The sequence below is a fragment of the Castor canadensis genome, chromosome 3 (genome assembly GCF_047511655.1).
Source record: "Castor canadensis chromosome 3, mCasCan1.hap1v2, whole genome shotgun sequence".
Taxonomy (NCBI): Eukaryota; Metazoa; Chordata; class Mammalia; order Rodentia; family Castoridae; genus Castor; species Castor canadensis.
Genome location: NC_133388.1, coordinates 196566475 through 196586970, shown reverse-complemented (window position 1 = coordinate 196586970; position 20496 = coordinate 196566475). Strand labels below are relative to the sequence as shown.

General features: G+C 41.7%; 1 protein-coding gene across 20 annotated transcripts in view; it reads left to right on the top strand.

The window, feature by feature from the left end:
* Nucleotides 1-20496, top strand: part of Ptk2 (protein tyrosine kinase 2) — a 252149-nt gene that overhangs the window by 114908 nt on the left and 116745 nt on the right. For all 20 annotated transcript variants that reach the window (XM_074069293.1, XM_074069292.1, XM_074069295.1 and 17 more), the window contains 3 exons: nt 6775-6829; nt 14552-14692; nt 15158-15235. In XM_074069293.1, coding sequence (XP_073925394.1) covers nt 6775-6829; nt 14552-14692; nt 15158-15235 — 274 coding nt within the window. The remainder of the gene's footprint in view (nt 1-6774; nt 6830-14551; nt 14693-15157; nt 15236-20496) is intronic.

Sequence of the window (20496 nt, the reverse complement as noted above, 5' to 3'; positions counted from 1 at the left end):
TGCTAACTAGGCCCAGTGGTTCAGTCCTGTAATCCCAGCTACTTGGGAGGATCTTGGTGTAAGATCAGCCGAGGCAGAAAGTTAGTGAGACCCCCTTCAATAAGCAAGCTGTGCACAATGGCATACACTTGTAATCCTGGCTACCTCAGAGTCATAGGTAGGAGTATCACCACTGAGGTTGGCCTGGGCAGGAAGTTTAAGACTCAATCTGAAAAATAAATAACCCAAACTGAGAAAAGGGCTGGGGGTAGGGTTCAAGTGGTAGAGTACTTGAAAGAATCAGTCTCTGAGTTCAAACTCCAGTACCACCCACCCTCCAAAAAATAAGTAAATAAATAAGGTGGCATTGGTGATAGTGACAGATAGACCAGTGCAGTACTGGGATGGAGGTTCCTCGCAGGCATTCTACAAGGGAAAACCTCACTGATGGTTAGTGTCCAAACAGAGAAATACAGTGTGAAACAGTGCTCAACCAGCCACTGAACTTTTTAGCTCTGCTCATTTCTTCAGTGAGTGGTTTCCCCTTTTTTAAAAATTTGATTTTAATCACCTTTGCCTGTAGTTTGTTTGTGTAGTTGTCGCTCCTCCCTAATAGGTTGTGTGGTGTAGTGATCTACTGGTATTTACCACACTTGACAGAGTATCTGACATCTGTTAGGCATCCCCCAAGATACTTCTTGAATGAGGTGTAGGGGCTACAGTGTAGCTCAGTGCTAAGAGTACTTCACAGCATGTGTGAGGCCCTGGGTTCCATCCCCAGCACCACAGAAAAAAATCTAAAAATTTCAAAAAAATCAACTGAGGTTAGTCATATCTGTGCTTTGTCTTCCTTTCATTTTTTTCCACTGCCTTTCCTGAGCAGATAATCCAGTGCTGTCCTTAGTTGCCTGTAATACTCAGAAGAAAGGAAGCTGATGATGTGGCTGCAGTTGGTGGTGCCCACAGAGACTCACTAGAGCAAGTCCTAGACAGTTTGTGGTCCTCGGTCACTGAGCCCAGTCTCCTTCCATCTTGCCTCCTTAAGGCCTAGGATGTCTGCCAGACTTCACCCATCCCATGGACATCTACACACTCACTCTCTCTCTCTCTCTCTCTCTCTCTCTCTCTCTCTCTCTCTCACATTCTCTCTCTCTCTCTCTCTCTCTCTCTCACATTCTCTCTCTCTCTCTCTCTCTCTCTCTCTCTCCCCTTTAAGAGATCTTGCTCACCTCGCTGTAGGAGAGCTGCAAGTACAGTGCTGTCTGGACCAGCAGATAGTTTTCACTGCCTAGCACAGCAGGAGAGTGCAGCTGGAGGAGTGGCTCAAGTGGTAGAGCACCTGCCTAGCAAGGGTGAGGTCATGAGTTCAAACCCTAGTATGGCAAAATAAAAGATTTTAAATATTTGTCCTTTCTAAGAAGCTTCTGCTATAATTTTGAAGTTTTAAGTCTTTCAAACTAAAGACTCCATTTTGAGAGTTTTGGAGAGAGGATAGGATATGGATGCTGTTTGACAGTGCACACTTCAGTTAAATCTTGGAAGTTGGTTTTTGTTGCGTTTCTGCCCAGGCTTTAAATACTGGAAGAATTATGTTCACAGAGTCTCTCGGCCTCAGACTAGGCCAGAGTTTTCTCAGAAGTGCTGCCAAAGGGCAGGTAGATTTATCCTTGACATAAAAATTCATTGACGTGCTTAGTTCCTTTTTAATATCTACGCAGTGTGTCTTTTAGTCTGAGGCCTATAAAAGCCTGCTGCGTTGTGGTTTGTGGTCATGGACACACATGTGTAGGATTAGGCGACAGGCTGCAGATAGCCCAACAGTCCTCCAGAGCACTGTGAGGGGATGTAGGTGGAGGAGGAGCCCTTGCACGCTGCCTCTCTGTCCAGACCATACTGGGTCAGTGTGATGTCGCTGGGGAAGGTGGGGAACGTGGGAGGGCCTGGCTGTCCCAGCATGAGTGCACTGAATGCCAAAGATAAATGGGATTTTGACATATAACAATAGGAAAGAGAAAGTAGACCCCATCTGTCAGGAGTGTTCTAGATATTTTCCTTAAAGGACCAAATTAAATAATAAGAGAGCTTTAGTTTAAAATTGGTCACAAAAATAATTTTAAGTCCCAGAGACTCTAAATCTCAAGTGCTAAATTTGTTGGTTTTGAGCACTTGTTACCTTATAGTACCTTTTGTGCTATAGTATAGTTGTTTATCTTACCATGTCCCTTGGGGAAAGGGAAAGTACAGGACAGACATGGTGGTGTACTTCTGTAATCCTATATTGACAAGGCTAAGGCAGGAGGATTGAGCATTTGACACTAGTTTGAGTTACATAGTGATTTCCAGGCCAAGCAGCCTCATGGAGAAGACCCTGTATTAAAAAACAAAAACACCTTTTTTTTTTTAAAGGAAAGTGTTAGAGTGATTTTTCTGCCCTTTGGTGTGCCTTGGTGCTATCTTATCAGACTCAGTGAATAACCAGATGAACACAGGCTCTTCTGTGGGTTCAAGTCAAAATAATCTGAAAGTTGGAGAACAAATTCTTGGAGCTTTCTCCACTAGTCCTGGCAGAAACACAGAGAGCATAGCACTCAGAGACTCCCTGCTGTGCAGTTCAGGTGGCTCTGGTGAAAGGTCCTGACCTGGGACAGCTCCTGTTCTGCTGCTGCACCGTGCTGGTGGGTGCCTTCCTCACCTTGCCCACCATGCCTGCTTCTTGCAGCCTGCAGACGAGTGCAGGATTCTTGTGTACTCGTCCCCATGGTAGTTGCCTCTCCAACTCAGGTCCACCACCCAGAGCCTCGAGAGCCTCCAGAGTTCTGGAATTTGTCAACATGACTCTCCACTTAGGGTGATGGGAACACTCTGGGTCTGCCCTGTCCAGCTTGGCAGCCATTACCCACATGGGACTTCTGAGCGCTTGGGAGGTAACTTACAGACCAGGAACAGAATTTTACATTCAAAGTCAACTAGTTAACTACAAAGTAGACAGCACAGTTGTAACTTGTCATTTGTCCAGGTCTCTTTGGACTGAAGTGGGAACCTAGTAAACTAAGGTTTGGCACTATTCTAAAAGCTTCCTCTGAGCTAGTTGGTTTCTTTATGAGTCTAAATGCATTAAGGGTGAACAAAGGATTCACCCTTTGGCAGTTAAGAATAAGGAACTAGAATGAAGAATAGTAGTTAATTTATGATGTGCAAGTAGCATTTATTGTTTTAGTCATGTGAGAACAGCTGGTAGAGTTTGGGCTCAGAGAAACCTGATACTGCACAGGGAGACTGCTGCAGAGTGACTAGTCCCGCTAAGCCAGGGCCAGATGCAGCTCGGAGAGGGGCAGCCTCTATTAAAAGTGGGACGACCTACATGTCCCTGCATGGTCTCCTGAGAGAAGTTTAAATTTAGTTACCTATAATAGGCTCTTCCAAAACTTTGAACATGACACCACTCGCTTCTCAGAGGGCCTGACTGCAGAGCCTATAGCAGGTTGGCTCGCTTAAGGTAGTGCTGTGGAATTTGTCCCGTGCTTTTCTGTGTGTTAGCCTCATTTTAATTTTTTCACCTGACAAATATCTAAGAGTTCTAAGAGCCAAATAAATGTTACAAAACTCCTTATTAGTCAGAAGGATCTGGAAAACAAATTGCATGTGTACTGTGAGCATTGGCCTCTAGCTTTTTAGATGAAGTCATCTCCATCTTGGAAGTACCAGTAACATTAACAGTCACTTTCATAAAGAAATACACTCTCTGTCATTTTTCTGGAAACAGAATCCTCTTGGTCCATCTTTAGTTTTTTACTGTGACAAAAATAAGTATGATGAATTCTTTCTCCCCACCTGGTTCTGGGAAAAATAGATGTATGACTGACTGGACTAATGGAAGTTGACAACCTCACTGTGAGGAGAGGCCATCACTGCCCTGTCATTCCATCCATCAAAGCCAGACATGGCCAGCTGCCTTGTGGGTTCCCAGCAGGAGGTCACATGCCTGGCCCAGGCTAACATGTCCAAATTGGATCTGTTGGTACCACCAACCTTCTCCACCTTAGGCAGAATGTCAGCAGTCCAGCCCTGCTCTCTGTTCCACAGTGTCTCTTGAGTCACACCCCTTCTCACCACCTATGCAGCCCACTCTCTGCCAACAGCGCACATGCAAGTTCACCCACACACAAGTCTTTCTTTGCTGTCACAGTACTCTCTGCTAAACAGGCGTAAAGATTGTACAAACCCAAAACTCTCTTAAGAAGAAGGACTTCAAGGGAAGAAAGGAAATTGCCCCACAGAGTCCTTTTAACTGTGTGTGTGTGTGTGTGTGTGTGTGTGTGTGTGTGTGTGTGTGTGTGTGTGTGGTGGGGGGTCAGGGCCTCGTGCTTGCTAGGCTGGTGCTTTGCTATATGAACCATACCTCTATCCCTTATAAGCACATTCTTACTTAATCCTCAGCGCTGCTACAGTGCAGTGGGAATTGGCAGCCCCAATTTGAAAGTGGATCACCAAGGTGCTCAGGTATTAATACCTAGACTCAGCCTATGGCAGAGTCAGATCCAAATCCACAACTCTGATGTGAAAATATGTGCTTTTTATTATGGAATAGAAGTCAGGAATAATTTCCTAGAGATTCTAGAGTGTTTGTTTTTCTTTTATATGCAGTACTTACCTTTTCCTCCCCAGTACTACATAACATCAAAATTCTTAACATGCAAAGATCCTAGGCCAGGTACAGTGACTGACTACTGTAATCCCAGCTACCCTGGAGGCAGTGATCAAGAGGATCACAGTTCAAGGCCAGGTGGGGCAAAGTTAGTGAGATGATCTCAACCATCATAATAAGCTGGATCTTGTTTTGTATACTTTTAAGTGTACAGATGTCATTCCAGCTATGAGGGTAGTATAGGCTGGAGGATATGGGTTCAGGTTGGCCCTGGGCAAAAACATGAGATCCTATCTGAAAAATAAAACAAAAAGGACTCGGGGGGTGTGTGGCTTAAGTGGTAATAGAACACCTGTCTAGTAAGCATGAGGCCCTGAGTTCAAATCCCAGTACCATCACACATAAAGCAAAGACCCTGTGTTGTGGGGTATTTTTTTGTGGGGGAGAGGTACTGGGTTTGAACTCAGGGCTTTGTGCTTCCTAGGCAGGTGCTCTAGTGTTTGAGCCCTTTTTGCCCTGGTTATTTTGGAGATAGGTTCTTGCTTTTTGCTCAGGCTGGCCTGGACCATGAGCTCTTTATTTTATACTCCTGCCATTGCTGGATGATAGATGCACACTACCATACTCAGCTTTTTTTTGTTTTTTTGACTGAGATGGGGTCTCATGAAATTTTTGCCTGGGTTGGATTCCTCCCGATCTCTGCCCCTGCGTAGCTTGGGCTGGGATGACAGGTGCACACCCCTGTGCTAAGCTATTGGTTGAGATGAGGTCTCACTAGCTTTTTGTCCTTGCTGACGTCAAACTGTGATCCTCCCAATCTCAACTTCCCCAAAATCAGGATTACAGGTATGAACCACCAGCATCCAGTTTGACTCTTTGTGTTTTTTTTTTTTTTAAAGGAGGAAACAAAAGGAACAACTTGTGTAGACATTTTTCCTCTTGGTATTCAATAATCAAATTAAATAATACCAGTTCTGAAAAGGTTAAGAATGGAAGTGACAAATCAAAGTGGTTAAAGAGAAATGGAAAAACCAGGAGTTGTGTGATGGGTAGAACCAGTGAACAGTGTATCACAGAGCCAAGAAAGAGATGTGTAGGTTGTAGTGAACATAATAACAACAATAAAAAAGAGGAGAACTGAGACAACTGTGGGTTTAGCAAGGAGTTCATTTTTTTAGATACTGCCAGTTAGACTAAGGAATTAAAATGTAGAATCAGCCATATCACCTCTGACATGATCTCTATGTTGTTTGTGAATAAGCTATCTTAATTATGGCAGAATTGATTTTTCCTGATGTCTCATGTTCATCTTATTGTTTCTTTATGTGACGGAAAACTGAGCTCTGTTTTGCTTTTCTCTTTATTTTCTATTTTCCCTGGTCTGACTGCTTATGTCCTCAGAGTGTTTTGTCTTCCTGGTTCATAGGGCCATCTAGTGGCCCAGGCTGGGTGAGTGAATGCCCAAGGTGGTCAGAAAGCAAGAATGAGCTGTTCTTTCAATCTGTGATCTTGGTCAAGTATTTCAAGGCTCTTACTAATAATGACTAATTTGATTTTGTAACTTGACTTAGAAAATTGCTGAGATTTCTCCTGTTTGAACACAGTCAACTTTTTACCAGGACCAATTGTTTTCCTTATTTGAAAATTAGATGATGAACTGATGAGGTAGAGTTCCTTAATTTAAAAAATTTGAAGAAAGTCAACGTTTAAGATAAATCCAAGGAGCTTGTTTTATTTTAAACTTCAGGACAGTACCCTGCATCTTGTCTTAATCAGGCCAACTCCTTTCTCTCAAAATACAGTATACCCAGTTGGGACTGATTTGTGTAAGGATAACCTGAAACAGTTTTGTTATCTGGAAACAGTTTTGTTATCTGAAAACAGTTTTGTTATACATCATGAGTTACAAGTAGGCAAGATATTAGAAGGGTTTTCAACAGCGAGGGTGGAAAAAACTGAAGGCTTCTGTTTAAACCAGTTGTGTTCATGTTTTTATACTAACTAGAAAACAACTCACCTGGCTCCCTCCATGAATGTGTTGGTAAATTGGAGTCTTGTTTCTTTTCTACTTCTGATAAGAAGTTCTTGCAAGTATGTCATTAATTAATTTGGTGATGTTAATTGTTAATATGCTTCTTTTTATATTTCAGAAAAGATGTTGGTTTAAAGCGGTTTTTTCCTAAGAGTTTACTGGATTCTGTCAAGGTAATTAGAGTCTCCTTTATCATAATCGAACAATGAAATAATGATGATGCCTTTTCCCCAATGATAAGTTACTTTTTGGGAAAATAAAATGATACAGTTTTCTTCCTTATATGTAAAAGTTATATTGTAAAAATCTGACAGTTATTCTGTTCATATTAATGGCAAGTACTTTTATATGTTCAGCTTTCTCCCATAAAACCATGACCTCACTTCCTAATTATATTCGATACTTAAGTACAAAATGAAGAAAAATCATATGGTTTCCCTGCCGCGTAAGTCTTTTAAAGTATTTCGTATGCAGAAGCAAAGGAATATTGTCAAAAGAATTGTGTAGGGCCGGATGCAGTGGGAGATAGAGATAGGAGGATCATGTTTAAGATCAGCTCTTACAGAAAGTTAAGGAGGTCAAGGACAAACTGGGTTTGGTAGTTTGTGCCTGTTTTACCAGCCACACAGGATGTGGAGGTAGGAGGATCACAGTCCAGGGCCATCTCTAGGCAAAAAGCATGAGGCCCTATTTGAAAAATGACTAAAGCAAAAAGTGGTAGAGCGCCTCCTAGCATTCTCAAGTCCCTCAGTTCAAATTCCAGTGCCATCACCCCCAAAAGAATTGTAGTAGAGTCACGAGGGGGGGTGTGTACGTATGCTCATGTATGCGCATATTGGGGGACTCGTGTACCAGTGTGTACTCTGTGTGCAGAGCAGTGTGTTTTGTGTTTGTGTATATTAGTGCATTCTCCTGACTCGTGTTCCTTTCAGTGGATTCTGTGTATGTACATGTGTGCACATCAGCGCATTCTGAAGGCTTGTCTTCTGATTCTTGTTGTGGGTGATTTCCGTGTTAGTAACTTTGGCATCTTAGTTCTCTTTCCCCATAGTTCCCATCACAGAGGGCAGATCACTCTGGACAGGTAGAAGAACTCTGAAGTGTGTCCCAGACATTAGGTGCAGTGGGAAGACACAGATTTGGGGGTCAGGACAGGTCCAGTTCAAATGAACTCTGCCATTTCCAAATTCCCAGTGTGTGGCCCTGTCTTCTTATTTCCACAATGAAGAAAATATTTTGTAGGATTGGTGTAAACATTTAACAGAAAAACAAATAGATTTTACTTACCACAGTACCGGTCACATAGCAGTTTAGAAACAAAGGCCATTACTCTCTGGGTTTTTTGTTTTGTTCTGTTTTAATTACTATAGCATCCTGTCTGTGAGGCACACACAGGATAAGTTGTGCACATAAGAGAATGTAGCATAACCATTCAGAAACCTGACCCCAAAGCTAAAATTGCCTTGGTAAGAACCCTGGCTTCAGTGGAAATTGCCTGTGACTTTGGACAAGTGGCTTCATCTCTCTGTATGTCAGTTTCCACACCTCTAATGTGGCTAAAACCAGTTTCTGACACAGAGGGTTCATGTGAGGAGTAAGCGGGTCAATACAGGTGAGGTCTTAGAGCCTTGCACAGAGAACGAGCACAGTAGACGTGTAACATGGGAGGAAGAGCAGCACTCTCAACTTCCACCCATGGTGGAAGGCGAAGGGCTGCACTTCGTAGCACGTGACTGAGATTCGTGCCTACAGGTTTCCTGGCACAGTGCAGTGTGCTCTCTCAATGTGGTCAGTGCTGCTTGTGGGCTGTCGCCAGGTCACAGTGTTGATGGGGTTTATCGAGAGCAGTCTGTGACAGCCCTGTGTTCAGACCTGGGTCCTGCCAGTGTGAAGCTCATTGAAGTAGGACTGTGAGGTCTAATCTCTGCTCTGTCCCTAAAGCCTGGGTGGGAGGGTGGGGGCAACTTGTTACCCTTCCTTACCCAGCTGCTGGGGATGCTGTAAAGAGAGCTCACCGAAGTGCCTGTTTAAACTGTCAAGGACTCTACAAATCCAGTAAGACATGCACTTAAGAGGAAAGAAAAACTCACCTTGTTTCAGGCTCTTTTTCTTTTAATACTATTCTACTTCTTCAGAGCTCATCTGTGTTTCTGATCCATTAGTGAGATGCCGGGACAGGTTATTAGGGATCCAGCTCTTTCTGAGTCCCTCTGCTTAGAGTCCACTCCCTTCGGTGTGGAAGAGGTTGAGAGTGCAGACACTGTCTTCAACTGCACATCGGCTGCAGAACCCGAAGGCATGTTGAGTTGGTGCTAAGGGAAGTTTAGCATGGTAGAAGTGGCTTAAGACAAAGTCCAGGATCCCCAGGGTCACCACAGAACGCCTCCTGTGTCCCCCAGAAGGGTTGGCAGCTAGGGGCTGGCCACACTCCTGGAGTTGGGAGAATGGAGACTCGGCTTGACTGGGATGTCTCAGGTGTGAGAACCGAGGCAAGGTGAGAAGACCTGGAGTAGGAGAGGCCCATATACAACAGCCTACTGAGTGGCCCTGGAAGGAGACCTTTCAACAAGAGCAAGCCAAAGCTCAAGTGACTTCATATTGCTAAGGGATAGAAGAGTGCTCTATCCATTATTCAGTAAATAGCTGAATCATACTAGTAATGTCAACCAGTGATTCTCAGTGAAGCCTCCTCCATGGCCTCAGAGTTACTGCAAGATGTCTCACATCACAAGAAGTATGACTGCAATTATACCCAGAACAGGGAAGTGTGGGCACAGGCGTGTGATGTGAGTGGGAGGCAGTTGTCCACAGAGACTCAGTAGAAGCCTGACCCTGCCCTCTGTGCCTCATTCTTCAGACCTCAGCTCCAGTCTTCCTCACTACCCTCAGTAGAAATGGAAAAAACACTTTTTTCTGTCCTAGGACCCTGCTCACTGTCTTAAGCACTAATTTTTCTCTCTCGATTTGTAATTAGATGTATTTACTTGTTTGCATTTGCCTGCCTGTCTCCACTGTATTCTGAGCTCCATGAGGGCAAAGTGTCTGGGATGTCCTCCACACTGTACGCTGGGCTTGGGTAGCACCTGCCACATAGTGATATTTGGTACATCTTACTTAAATGAAAGATTGAAAATCTTTAACAGCAACTTGAAAGAGGAATAAAACTAGAGAAGAGTCCAGAGAGAGAGTAAAATGTGAAAAAAGGCATGAAGGTAGTTAAGCAGGACATCGAGAAGATGGTAGATTGAAAGTTGGTGAAGTTTGTTGCCTTGGGTATGCTGGCTCCCCTGCTGCCATTCCCAAAGAGAGCCTTGCCTTGTGCAGTCTCCAAATCCACTCTACATGGCCTCCCTCCTCCTGGCAGACTCCCTGTACTTTGTACTGTAATTATGAGGTGCACCTGGCAGTGTGGAGCAGAGTTCAGGCTGGAGTGGGTGGTTGTGTTGAGTAGTCAGTCTATGATCACTATGGCCATTGCTCTGTGTAAGAGGCTGGCAGGTCTTACAGCAGGGAAGAGAGATGATCACTGTTTGATTTTGGAATATAAATCTGATAGCACCTGGAGGACACATGGGAAGCCAAAGGACCGGAAGCAGAAAGACACAAGAGTGACAAGGTAGATGAGATGGCACTGGTCAGGGCCTGCCGGCAATAGGGACACCTGGGGGATTTGAAAAAGACTTTGTAAGAAACAGAGTGGTTGTGCTTCTTCAGCAGTCCTATTGCTGCTGATTTTGATGTAAAAAAAAATTAGATACTGTTAGTTACATATTCATCAGATTCATGGAGTATCTCATAAAATTCTCCGAACTGATTTCTCACATGCCTGCTTTTGGGAGGAGGCATTACTGGGGTTTGAACTCGGGGCCTTGTACTTGCTAGGCAGGTGCTTTACTGTTGAGCCATATCCCCCATCCCTATTACATGGCCCCCACTATTATTTTTATAAAAAGTAAATCATTGTAACTTCATAAGCCAAGTAATGTTTATTTGACCTCTTACGTAGCATAATCAACAATTTATATGCTTAGGACAAGGTTTCTTTACCTTGCATGTAAATTCTTTCAACTGCAGGAGAACTGCTTGCCATCAGACTTTTGTGAATATGGCACTGTTGTCAGGCCACAGGGCATGCACAACTCCCAACACAGATTAGCTATTCAGATAGCCTTCTCCAAGAATTTTGTTAGTAAAACTTACAACAGATTCACATCTGGTTTCTAATTTCTTCTGGAATGTTCATAGTTAGGTCAGTTAATATTTGTTTTTCTATAAACAGGCTTTATCTATACACATTGGTACTTTCCTTTATATGCCTTTTCTCATTGTATTTAAATGTGGAAAAGATTATTTGTAGTTAACATTCACATTTGAATTGTTGAAAGATTATCATAGTTGGTAGAACTCGAATTAGCTGTGATGAATGCCAAAAACAGAAATCCAAATATATGCCAAGAATAATTTGCAAGATATTTAAAATTTCTATCTCTAGTATTAGTATACCAAAGAGACCTCTTTCAAATCACTATGCCTGTAACATCAGTAAATCAAATCCAAATCCATGAGCACCATACAAATTCAGATCATTCCTCATCAAAAGCATCAAGGTCATGAACCATAGGGAGAGACTAGGGGTTGTCTCTGCTGTAGGAGGCTAAGGAAATGTGAAGCTTGCATCAGGTTCAGAGAGTCGTGTCCTAACGACGCCAGCACCTTGGTTGTCACAAGTGTGTGCCACTCTGTGATGGGCAGGGATAGTAAGTTACCATCTTGGCACCCTTACTGTAGTCCTAAAATTAGATAGCAAGACAAAGCATCCAGATTTTAATTTATGTTAATACAAGTAATGGTAGAATCTAGTTTTAGAACTAGCAATGTTAGGCAGTAGTAATTCAGTTTTTCAAAGAATCTGTCCAGATTCCAAGAAATGAAGTAAAATGGTTTCCTAGAGTACCATGAGGAATTCTTAAAGCAAGCAGCTTGGTACAGCACTGGGCAAGGTGTTCCTGGCATCTGCAGTGGAGGGTCAGGGAGAGTGAAGGCAATAATAATATGTGTGTACTGAGTAGGGGGAGGGGAGTAAGTTATTCCTTAATAATATTTTCTCAGCATCTTACTGCTTTGTGTCACGTTCTCTTTAGTCTTACATTACAACTCCCTCATCTGAAAGCCCTCGAGTCTGCTAATTGCTTGCAACATCTGATCTTAGTTTGACTAATATGAAATTACTTGTTCAGTGTGGCTGAGCAGTAGCACTCTCTGATGGTTCATCTACTAATACTGCTCATTTTGAAGAAGCACTACATTTTTAGTAATTTTCACTCTGAGAATTGTATTAAATTTTAAGTGTACATAGATTAGGTGACTTACTTCCTGAATCTGGACAAATACAAAACAGATGCTGTAATGCACAATGCTTGAAATGCACTATAAAATAGTCTTAATGCTCCTGTTGGCTCTACAAGTGTATTGATTAGCGTCCAGAAACTCTGGATATCATTTCCCTTCTCACTGCCTGAGCGGACTGATTTTACTGTTGTCTGTCATTGTGACTTCTTGGTTTTTAGCTTGGAAATGTGAACACGCAAGATGAGCCAGTTCAACCAACCTGCAGAAAACTTATACTTTTTTCTCCACATGCAGTGGAATGAGACAAACAATACACTTGGAGCTCAGCCCATCCATTTTAACTGCATCGTTATTATTTTCAAACACACTTGCCATTACTCAGGAATTTTTTAGTAGGTTAAATGATCAAGATGAGCAGTGTAGTTCTTCACCACTATACATATTTTTTTCCCAAACATGTTCTAGATAGAAAAAGGATCAAATGGATTCACTTTGGCCAAAGGCTGATAGCTTCAGGCTCCATTATAGGAAAACTGCACACAACCGTACTTGTATTTCTTAGTCATCAGGAGACACAACACTGTTCCAAAGAGACTCTATGAAAGCTGAATTTAAAGGAGGCAGAGAGGAGAGAGTTGGTGGCTGCATTTGAAGGTAGAACATCTGAAGGACTCAGCTGTCCATCTCATGGAGGATGGTGATGGAGGAGAACAGGTCCTGGCCTCAGACTCCTGCCTCAGACACTGAAGTGCTCATTAGTGATATGTCAAGATATAGACTATTGAGTTTGGAGCACAGTTGGGTGGGACTGACATTGTTGCATATGTTGAGCCACATAAACGCTGAGCTGGAGATTTCTCAAGGCCATGGAGGTCAAGAGGAAGAGTGAGGAGGGTGACTGGGCTCGGCGTGGTGGAGTGCACTGGACTGGACATAGCGAGTGTCAGGTCTGGTCAGGGAAGGCTGTCAGCACGTCAGATTTTAAAAGTGTGGGAAATACATGTACAGCTGTCAGGGGCTCAAGGAGATAAATGAGTCTGATACTTCCTTGACTTCTGTCCTACTATACCATAAGTAATGCAGTTTAGATAGTGAATTTTTAAAGGCATTAAGCGGGTAAGTGCATGGTGCTGTTGCCAGTAGTTTATAAACAAGCAGCTGTTTGGGAATTAGGCTTGTTTACATAGCTTTAGTCTCTGCATTTCATTGCTCATCTGAGCTAAAATGCTTCTCGGTGTCATGAATGAACATACTAGGTATTAATGAGAATAAGAGTGATGTGTCATTAATGAGAATAAGAGTGATGTGTCATTGTGCTCTGGTCTCTTTGCTCATATGACCTCCCCCCCCCCCACCCCATATTTTCTGATCTGTTACTTCACACTTACCAGGAAGGAGTGGCTAGGTACTCAGGGCCTTTGCTGGACTCTTTCCTGCTTGCTGATGGAGATGTTTCTAAACATTGGAGGAGCAGCCTGTTGGGGCAGCATGCTCTGTGACAACATGCTGACACTGAAGAAATCCCCACCACCTTCCCACTTACATGTTGGAAAGCGAAGCGGCATTCACTTCACTTACAAGATTTTATCCAGTTGGTCTTAAGGTTACCAGAGTTCAAGTTGTTGTAGATTATGTTCCTCCCCACACATAAGCATGTAGTTGAGTTTCAGCTTTGCCTCGCTGTCCTTTCTCAGAGGAAGTGAGATAACTCAGGCGCCCTCTTACCCACAAGGATCTTACACCTAAGTGCCTTGTTGAAGACCGTAGAATGTAGAGGTCATTAGAGGAGACGGTGCTTGTGCCGATTTAAAACCTGTGAAAAGACTTATGCAGTCTGGGTCCGAATCCCAGCTCTTCCCCAACCCCCTCACCTCCTGACCTAATCTTTCTGAGTCTGTTTGCTCACAATCTATGAAAAGTAGTGTCTGTTTTGCTCAGGTCACTGTGGAGACATGGAGTTCATGTCCCTGGAAGATCTTCAGATGTTTTTTCAGGTGCCATTTTTATGTGTGTGCATCAGTGCTACCCAGCACTGTGCCCACAGAGTCTTCAGCGCTTTCTGTAGCTATGGCTGCAGGTCAAAAAACTCTTTCTCTAGTTGCACTGAGTTTCTGTGGGACAAAGTATCTGCTCAGTTCTTTAGTATATTACGCTGTCTTCAGAAAGGCATATCAGTTCCCCCTCAGCAGTGCCAAGTATAAGCACTTAGGTGCCTTTGCCCTTGCCCCTTCTGGTCCAAGTGCATCCATGGCACATGTTTAACGCATGACTTTGTGCCATGTATTCTAAATGCAAATTGTTGCCTTCAGAAAATAAACTCTATACTACTGAACTGTACACTTAAAAATGGTTAAGATGGCAAATTTTACCATGTATATTTTACCGCAATTATAATAACTAATGCTCTGTTAGTTACTTGGCAAGTACGATTTTGTAGTAATGTGTAGGTAGTATTAAATGGGTAGGAAATAAATCTTGTCATTATTGCTGTTGTCTTTTTTTTTTGCCAACTCTAAAAACATTTTTTTTGTAATTTTATCATGTAGGCCAAAACACTAAGAAAACTGATCCAACAAACATTTAGACAGTTTGCCAACCTTAATAGAGAAGAAAGTATCCTAAAGTTCTTTGAGATCCTCTCTCCAGTGTACCGGTTTGACAAAGAGTGCTTCAAGTGTGCCCTTGGGGTAAGTATAGGATCATGAGCATGGAGACTACTTTGAGTTCTCTGCTTTTTCTTAGTCTGTATGTATCTACATTTCTGACTGAAGGAAAACTAATGTGTCACATTTTTAAACAAATGAGAATATTGTCATTCTAAAATGGGAAAAATGTAAAAAAGAAAATTTATTAATATAAGAATAAAGCCACCTTTTTAAACTTCGTGCCTGTGTTCATAAGTAATGTCTTCATTGTGTAGCTGTTCTGGATTCAAGGGCTAGTTTGCCTATTCAGATAATCTTCCAACATGTTGGAATGACCAAAGTGTATCTCTGTGTTCAGTGGATTGTAGGTCAATGAAGTTAGAAATATCTTATTTTACCACCCCCTCCCCTATGCACCTTGGTCTTTTAATATATCCATGGCTTTTATTCTAAAATCTTTCTTTTTCTTTCCGGTACCTCTGTCCTCACATGTTTGATCTTCCAAAGTCAAGCTGGATTATATCAGTGGAGCTGGCAATCGGCCCAGAAGAAGGGATCAGCTACCTGACAGACAAGGGCTGCAATGTAAGTCTGCTCTTGTGATGGCTCTCGAATTTGACAGTAGGCGAAGAGGAGTCAGATTAAGACATGATTCTGCAGTTAAACCTTCTCAGTGCCTGGTGCTTGGAGACCTCAGTTGAGAGTCTTTGGAATTCTTTAGTCTTGGAAGGAAATGAATCATACAGAGTGTGTTTGTGTGTTAGTGAGACCTGGATAGTACTGTTTATCTGGAGAGGATTTACTTATTTATTTTATTACTTATTATTTACCTTTATTATTTTACTTTTTACAGTGTTGGGGCTTGAACCCAAGGCCTGACACATGCCAGGCAAGTGCTCTGCCACTAAGCTACATACCCAGCCTTAAGTGTAGTTTTTACTATGTTCTGTATGTAATTTGAGTATATTTAAACTGATTTCTTATCCTTTAAGATAGACTCTTCAGAGTATTTTTTTAGAAAAACTTTTTCCCTCCATTTATAAATCCCTATTGTCCTTTACTGAGGAAAATGCCCATTAGAGGGAAGTCCACGCTTGTCCCCTTCAGCCTGTTCTTTCTTGGGAATATAGGCTTTTTCCCTTGTGCTCCTGTCTCCTGCTTGCAATAAGTATTGCTGCACACCTGCTTGTGCCAGGCCCTGTCTGGAGGTGTGCAGTATAGCAAGGAGTAAGGAAGACAGCAGCCCCTCCTGTGAGGTATCACACAGGCAGGCATGCACAGGAGGTGTGGAATGCACTGTGCCACGTGATAATGAGAGGTACTGGGATGAACAGCAGAGCTGTGCAAGGGTTGGCATGCTGAGAAGGCAGGCTCCTGTAGGCCTACCCGAGCAGAAATGCTTTTCCGCTTCTTTAGTTTTGTGATGTAAGCTTTTATACCTTTATCCATACAATTAATTTTGCATAAATGCGACCAAACATTATCAGGTCACACTGCTCTTCCATGTGCACACCTTGGTGTCTGTTCCCACTTTGCTTGGCTCCTGTCCCACAGTTTTTTTTTCCTTCACCCATCCCTGCTCCCTGATACTTACATGTTAATGACCCAGCAACTGTTCTGTGCTTTTCTCCGTACTCTTGTCTGTTATTTGATGAAGTAGGTCTCACTGAGCACTTCATTTGCATATCTTTCTATGTGCCTGGAGGGTAGAGGCCTCATCCAGTCCATTCCACACTGCCCATTTTCTCACCAAGTGGGGTCACTCACTAAACTTTCATATTTCTACTCCAAGACAATGACAAAGTAAGGATTCTTTCACATAAGTTTTCATGCACTGCTGTTTTCTTCTGATGAAAGAGATTCATAGGGATAGAACTGGAGAACCAAATCAGATCATTTTAACTTTAAAAGAAGCTGCCAGGTTCCATCTCAGAAAGGTTGTGAATCTTCTCACTGTTGCTGGAGAGTCCTGTTTTCCACTCATTGACATCAGTACTTTTCATAGCTCTTTAATTCTTCATCTAAGAAGTGCTTCTTTTTACTCTGGCAATTTGCCGTGCAGCAGCATCTAGTAAATATAAGCATATAGTCCTGCTTATACCAGCACTGTTGTCTTTTCTCTTCAGTTGTCTCTTTATGCATCCAGCAAGTCAGTGTTTTCTTCATGTTTGTTAAAATTGTCTTATCTCCAAATCTCATATTGGCTGTTGGTTTCAAACAGACCAGTCTTGAAGCCCCTGAGTTCCCTCCTGCCCCACTCTAGTCACTACTAATGCACCCCACAGGTGACTCTCCTGGCTTCTGCCATCATTGACTTGCTTTTCAATAAGCATGCTGGGTCAGCTGAGTATTCACAAAGGAAAACAAAATGGATTTTGACCCCTCTTTCCACTATGACAAGAATCAATTCCAGATAGAGTATAGATCTTCACCTGAGAGGTAAAAATGATAAACGTTTATAGGAAAGTAAAAGAGAATGTCTTTGTAACTTTGGCATGGGCAGATATTCTTCAAGTGAGACATAAAAAATGCTAACTCTACATGGAAATTTGATAAATTGGACTACACTGAGATCAAGAATTTCTTTCATCAAAAGATGGAGGGAAAGTAAGCCAGGTGTTTGCAATAAATATATATGACAAAAGCTTATGGTAAAGAATGATTACAAAGAATTAGTTCAGTAGATGATAGCTAGGGGATCAATAAATAAATGCAAAAGTATCTTCAGAAAAATGCAGTGTGAGTGATAATGATATCACCTCCTAGCATGGCAAAAAAGGAAAAGACAAAGTACCAAGTGTTGGTGAGACTGTTCTGCTAGTGAGCATGTCAGGAGGTGTAGCCTCTTTAGTAAACCCTAGCGCTAGCCATTATGTAGTACTTAGCACTTTTTGAGTCACTGTCCTTGTATTCAGTCTGTCGTTACTTATGTTTTCTTACAGGGGAAATACAATTCTCTTGCAAGAGAATTAAGTACACTAAGAAACTGAAGTGTTTAGATCATGGCCTGTTGCAAAGTAAGCATTTAGAAAATATTAGCTGTTAGAGTTATATTGCCCATATTGCAGGTAGGTGGCTAGTTCTGTCAGCTAACTACTTGCAACATCACTTTGCTTGTCTGCTCCTGGTTCTCTCTCTGGTGCTCTGATCCCAGTCTTTCTGCATCAGCACTGTACTGGTGTAATTAGTATAGTTGGTGCATCGTAGCAGTATGTTATTCGTATATCATTCTTCTTTCAGTTCTTGGTCACTTAGTTCTTCAAAACCAAAAAGTTGTTTACAGTTTTGCAGCTTATTGTGAATAAATTTTTTTCGGGGGAAGGGGGAATTTCCAGTTTAAAATACGTGTATGTCTTTTTCAACAACCTTATATTCATTAATAGATCTTTTTTATTAGGATATTAGATTTCCAAGGTTTATAATCACGTAACCAGCAAAAAACAAGCAACAACAAAAAAGCCAAAGAATTGTTTTAATTCTTCCTCCCCACCTATACACATTTTTCCTGTGTCCACAAGAACCTTAAAGATCACATTTCATAATGAGGTGGTAGAGGATATCCCTATTTCATTTTGGTTTTTAATTTTTCAATTAAAAGCGTTTTGTTAGGTTTGCAGGTATGACTCTCAGTGGTGGAGGCCGGGCTGGCTTTGAGCCTTGGTCCTCCTGATCTCTGCCTTCCAAACAGCTGGGGTTACAGGCAGGAGCCACTGCCACTCAGCTTTGTTGGTGAACTTCACTAGTGTTTTTACTGCTTTAAAATTACTCTGTTTGATCTTTTACTGAGATCCTTACTACAAACACATCCTAAATCTAATGAAGGAACTTTCAGCCTATGTAGATGACATGGGGTGGGCAGGTAGAAAGCGAAAACAGGTGCAGCACAGTATCTGGGTACATTTCACCAAACATCCCACTATACCAATGGCTTGGATCCGTTGAATACGATTGAGGCTACTTCTTGGTAGAGTTGTCAGGAGTCCCCAGCAATGACCCTAGCAAAGACCCTCCCAACTCAAGAGGTTAGTCAAAGGCCTCATCTGTATCTCATTGTAGTTGTGGTTTCATACATGTACCTCCCCTCAAATCCCCATCTTGGCTACAGGGGTTCTTGGAAATGCCACAGTTATGTCTGTACCTTGGCACAGTCATTAAACCCTATCCATAAGAGTGCCGAAGACTGCTTGGTCCTGCTGCCTGCCCTCAGTTTCCTGTGGTGGAGACAGCACTTCATGATCACTCCTGCTTTAATACATGTGCTCTGCAGGAAAGTAATGTGAGTCAACTCCCTGTATAGCTATCCTTATCTCAACCAGCAAAACCCCTTGTTCCTTCCTATTATTGCTTATACTCTCTCTACAACAAAATTAGAAATAAGGGCAAAATAGTTTCTGCCGGGTATCGAGGGGGTGGGGGAGAGGGGAGTGGGTGGTAAGGGAGGGGGGTGGGAGCAGGGGGGAGAAATGACCCAAGCATTGTATGCACATATGAATAATAATAAAAAAAATGTGCTCTGTTAATGACTCCTGTGTGTCCACTGTGGAATTCTTTTTTGGGTAAGACCAAGAACTTGCCATCCGTCTCTCCTGACAGATAGGATCCTGGTTTTCCCCCTTCCATTTCTTACTATAATACATTGTGTTAGCTTATATCCTAATAATGAGACACAAAATAACTCCTTGTTGTACTATATTATTCTCAGGAAATTCTAATTTGCTATATGTGTATATTTTTTTTTTGGCATGATCATGACTATATTTACTATCACCATTTCAAGGTTTTTAAATTATCATTATTATTATTATTATTATTATTTTATTCACATGTGCATACATTGTTTGGGTCATTTCTCCACCCTGCTCCCCTCCCCCCTTCCCCACCCTCTCCATGTATTTGTTAATTTGTCTAAATTTTGCAACTATTTGTGAGATTAGACTTTTATTTAACGTCATAAGGATATGGTATTAAGTAGTTAATCAGGTGAATTAGAGTCTTTTCTTGACTTTTTAACCCCCATGATGCTGAGGATTGAACTTTTCATAACTTTTAATGGCCTTTCATATTTTATTTGAATGGAATTGTGTGTTCTTTAAAAGTTACGTAGAACTGATATATGCAACAATGCTGCATTTTACTCTCTTCAGTAGAGATAAATATATTCAGTTTCTCAACTACTTGTATTAGTTTTGATAAGTCATATTTTGTTAACATGTTTTTTCCTTCTTTACACCTTCAAATTGCTACTGTAGAGTCACATTTCATATTTCTTGTAATGTTTTTCTAGTAAATTTGTGTCTATTTGGGTTGGCTCTTTTTCCAGACTCAGAGTGTCTGCTGTTCTAGTTGTCTTTTGAAGGACAAGCTAAGAGACATATTTCTGCATTTATATTCATTTTCACTATTTTCTTTATTATCTCCTTTTCTGTAGTGTCTGTTATTCTTGTCCTTTTATAATGCTCTTCCTTTTAAGTACGTCTTCAAAGTTCATTCTTGTTTAATTTGGAGGCATTTTCTTTTTGTACATCTTCTCATTTCTCTTCCTGATTCAGGTGTGTGGCATTCTCCTTAATCCGTTTCTATATAGTTTGATATTTCAGTTGTCCTTCATTGTAGTGTTATTTAGGTGAATGCTACTCAATTTTTAAGTTGCTTTGTGGGGTTTTTGTTGTTTTGCTGTTAACATTTATTTCAAACCAATTTCATATTGATTTATGGGCAGATAATGTAATTTAAAAATATGTTAACTATTTGAAATGTGTTAAAGTCTGGAATGGCCAAGCAAATAATTGATTTTTGTAAGCATTCCATGAGAAATGTGTGTGTTTTCTACTTGGCTCTGAGCATCT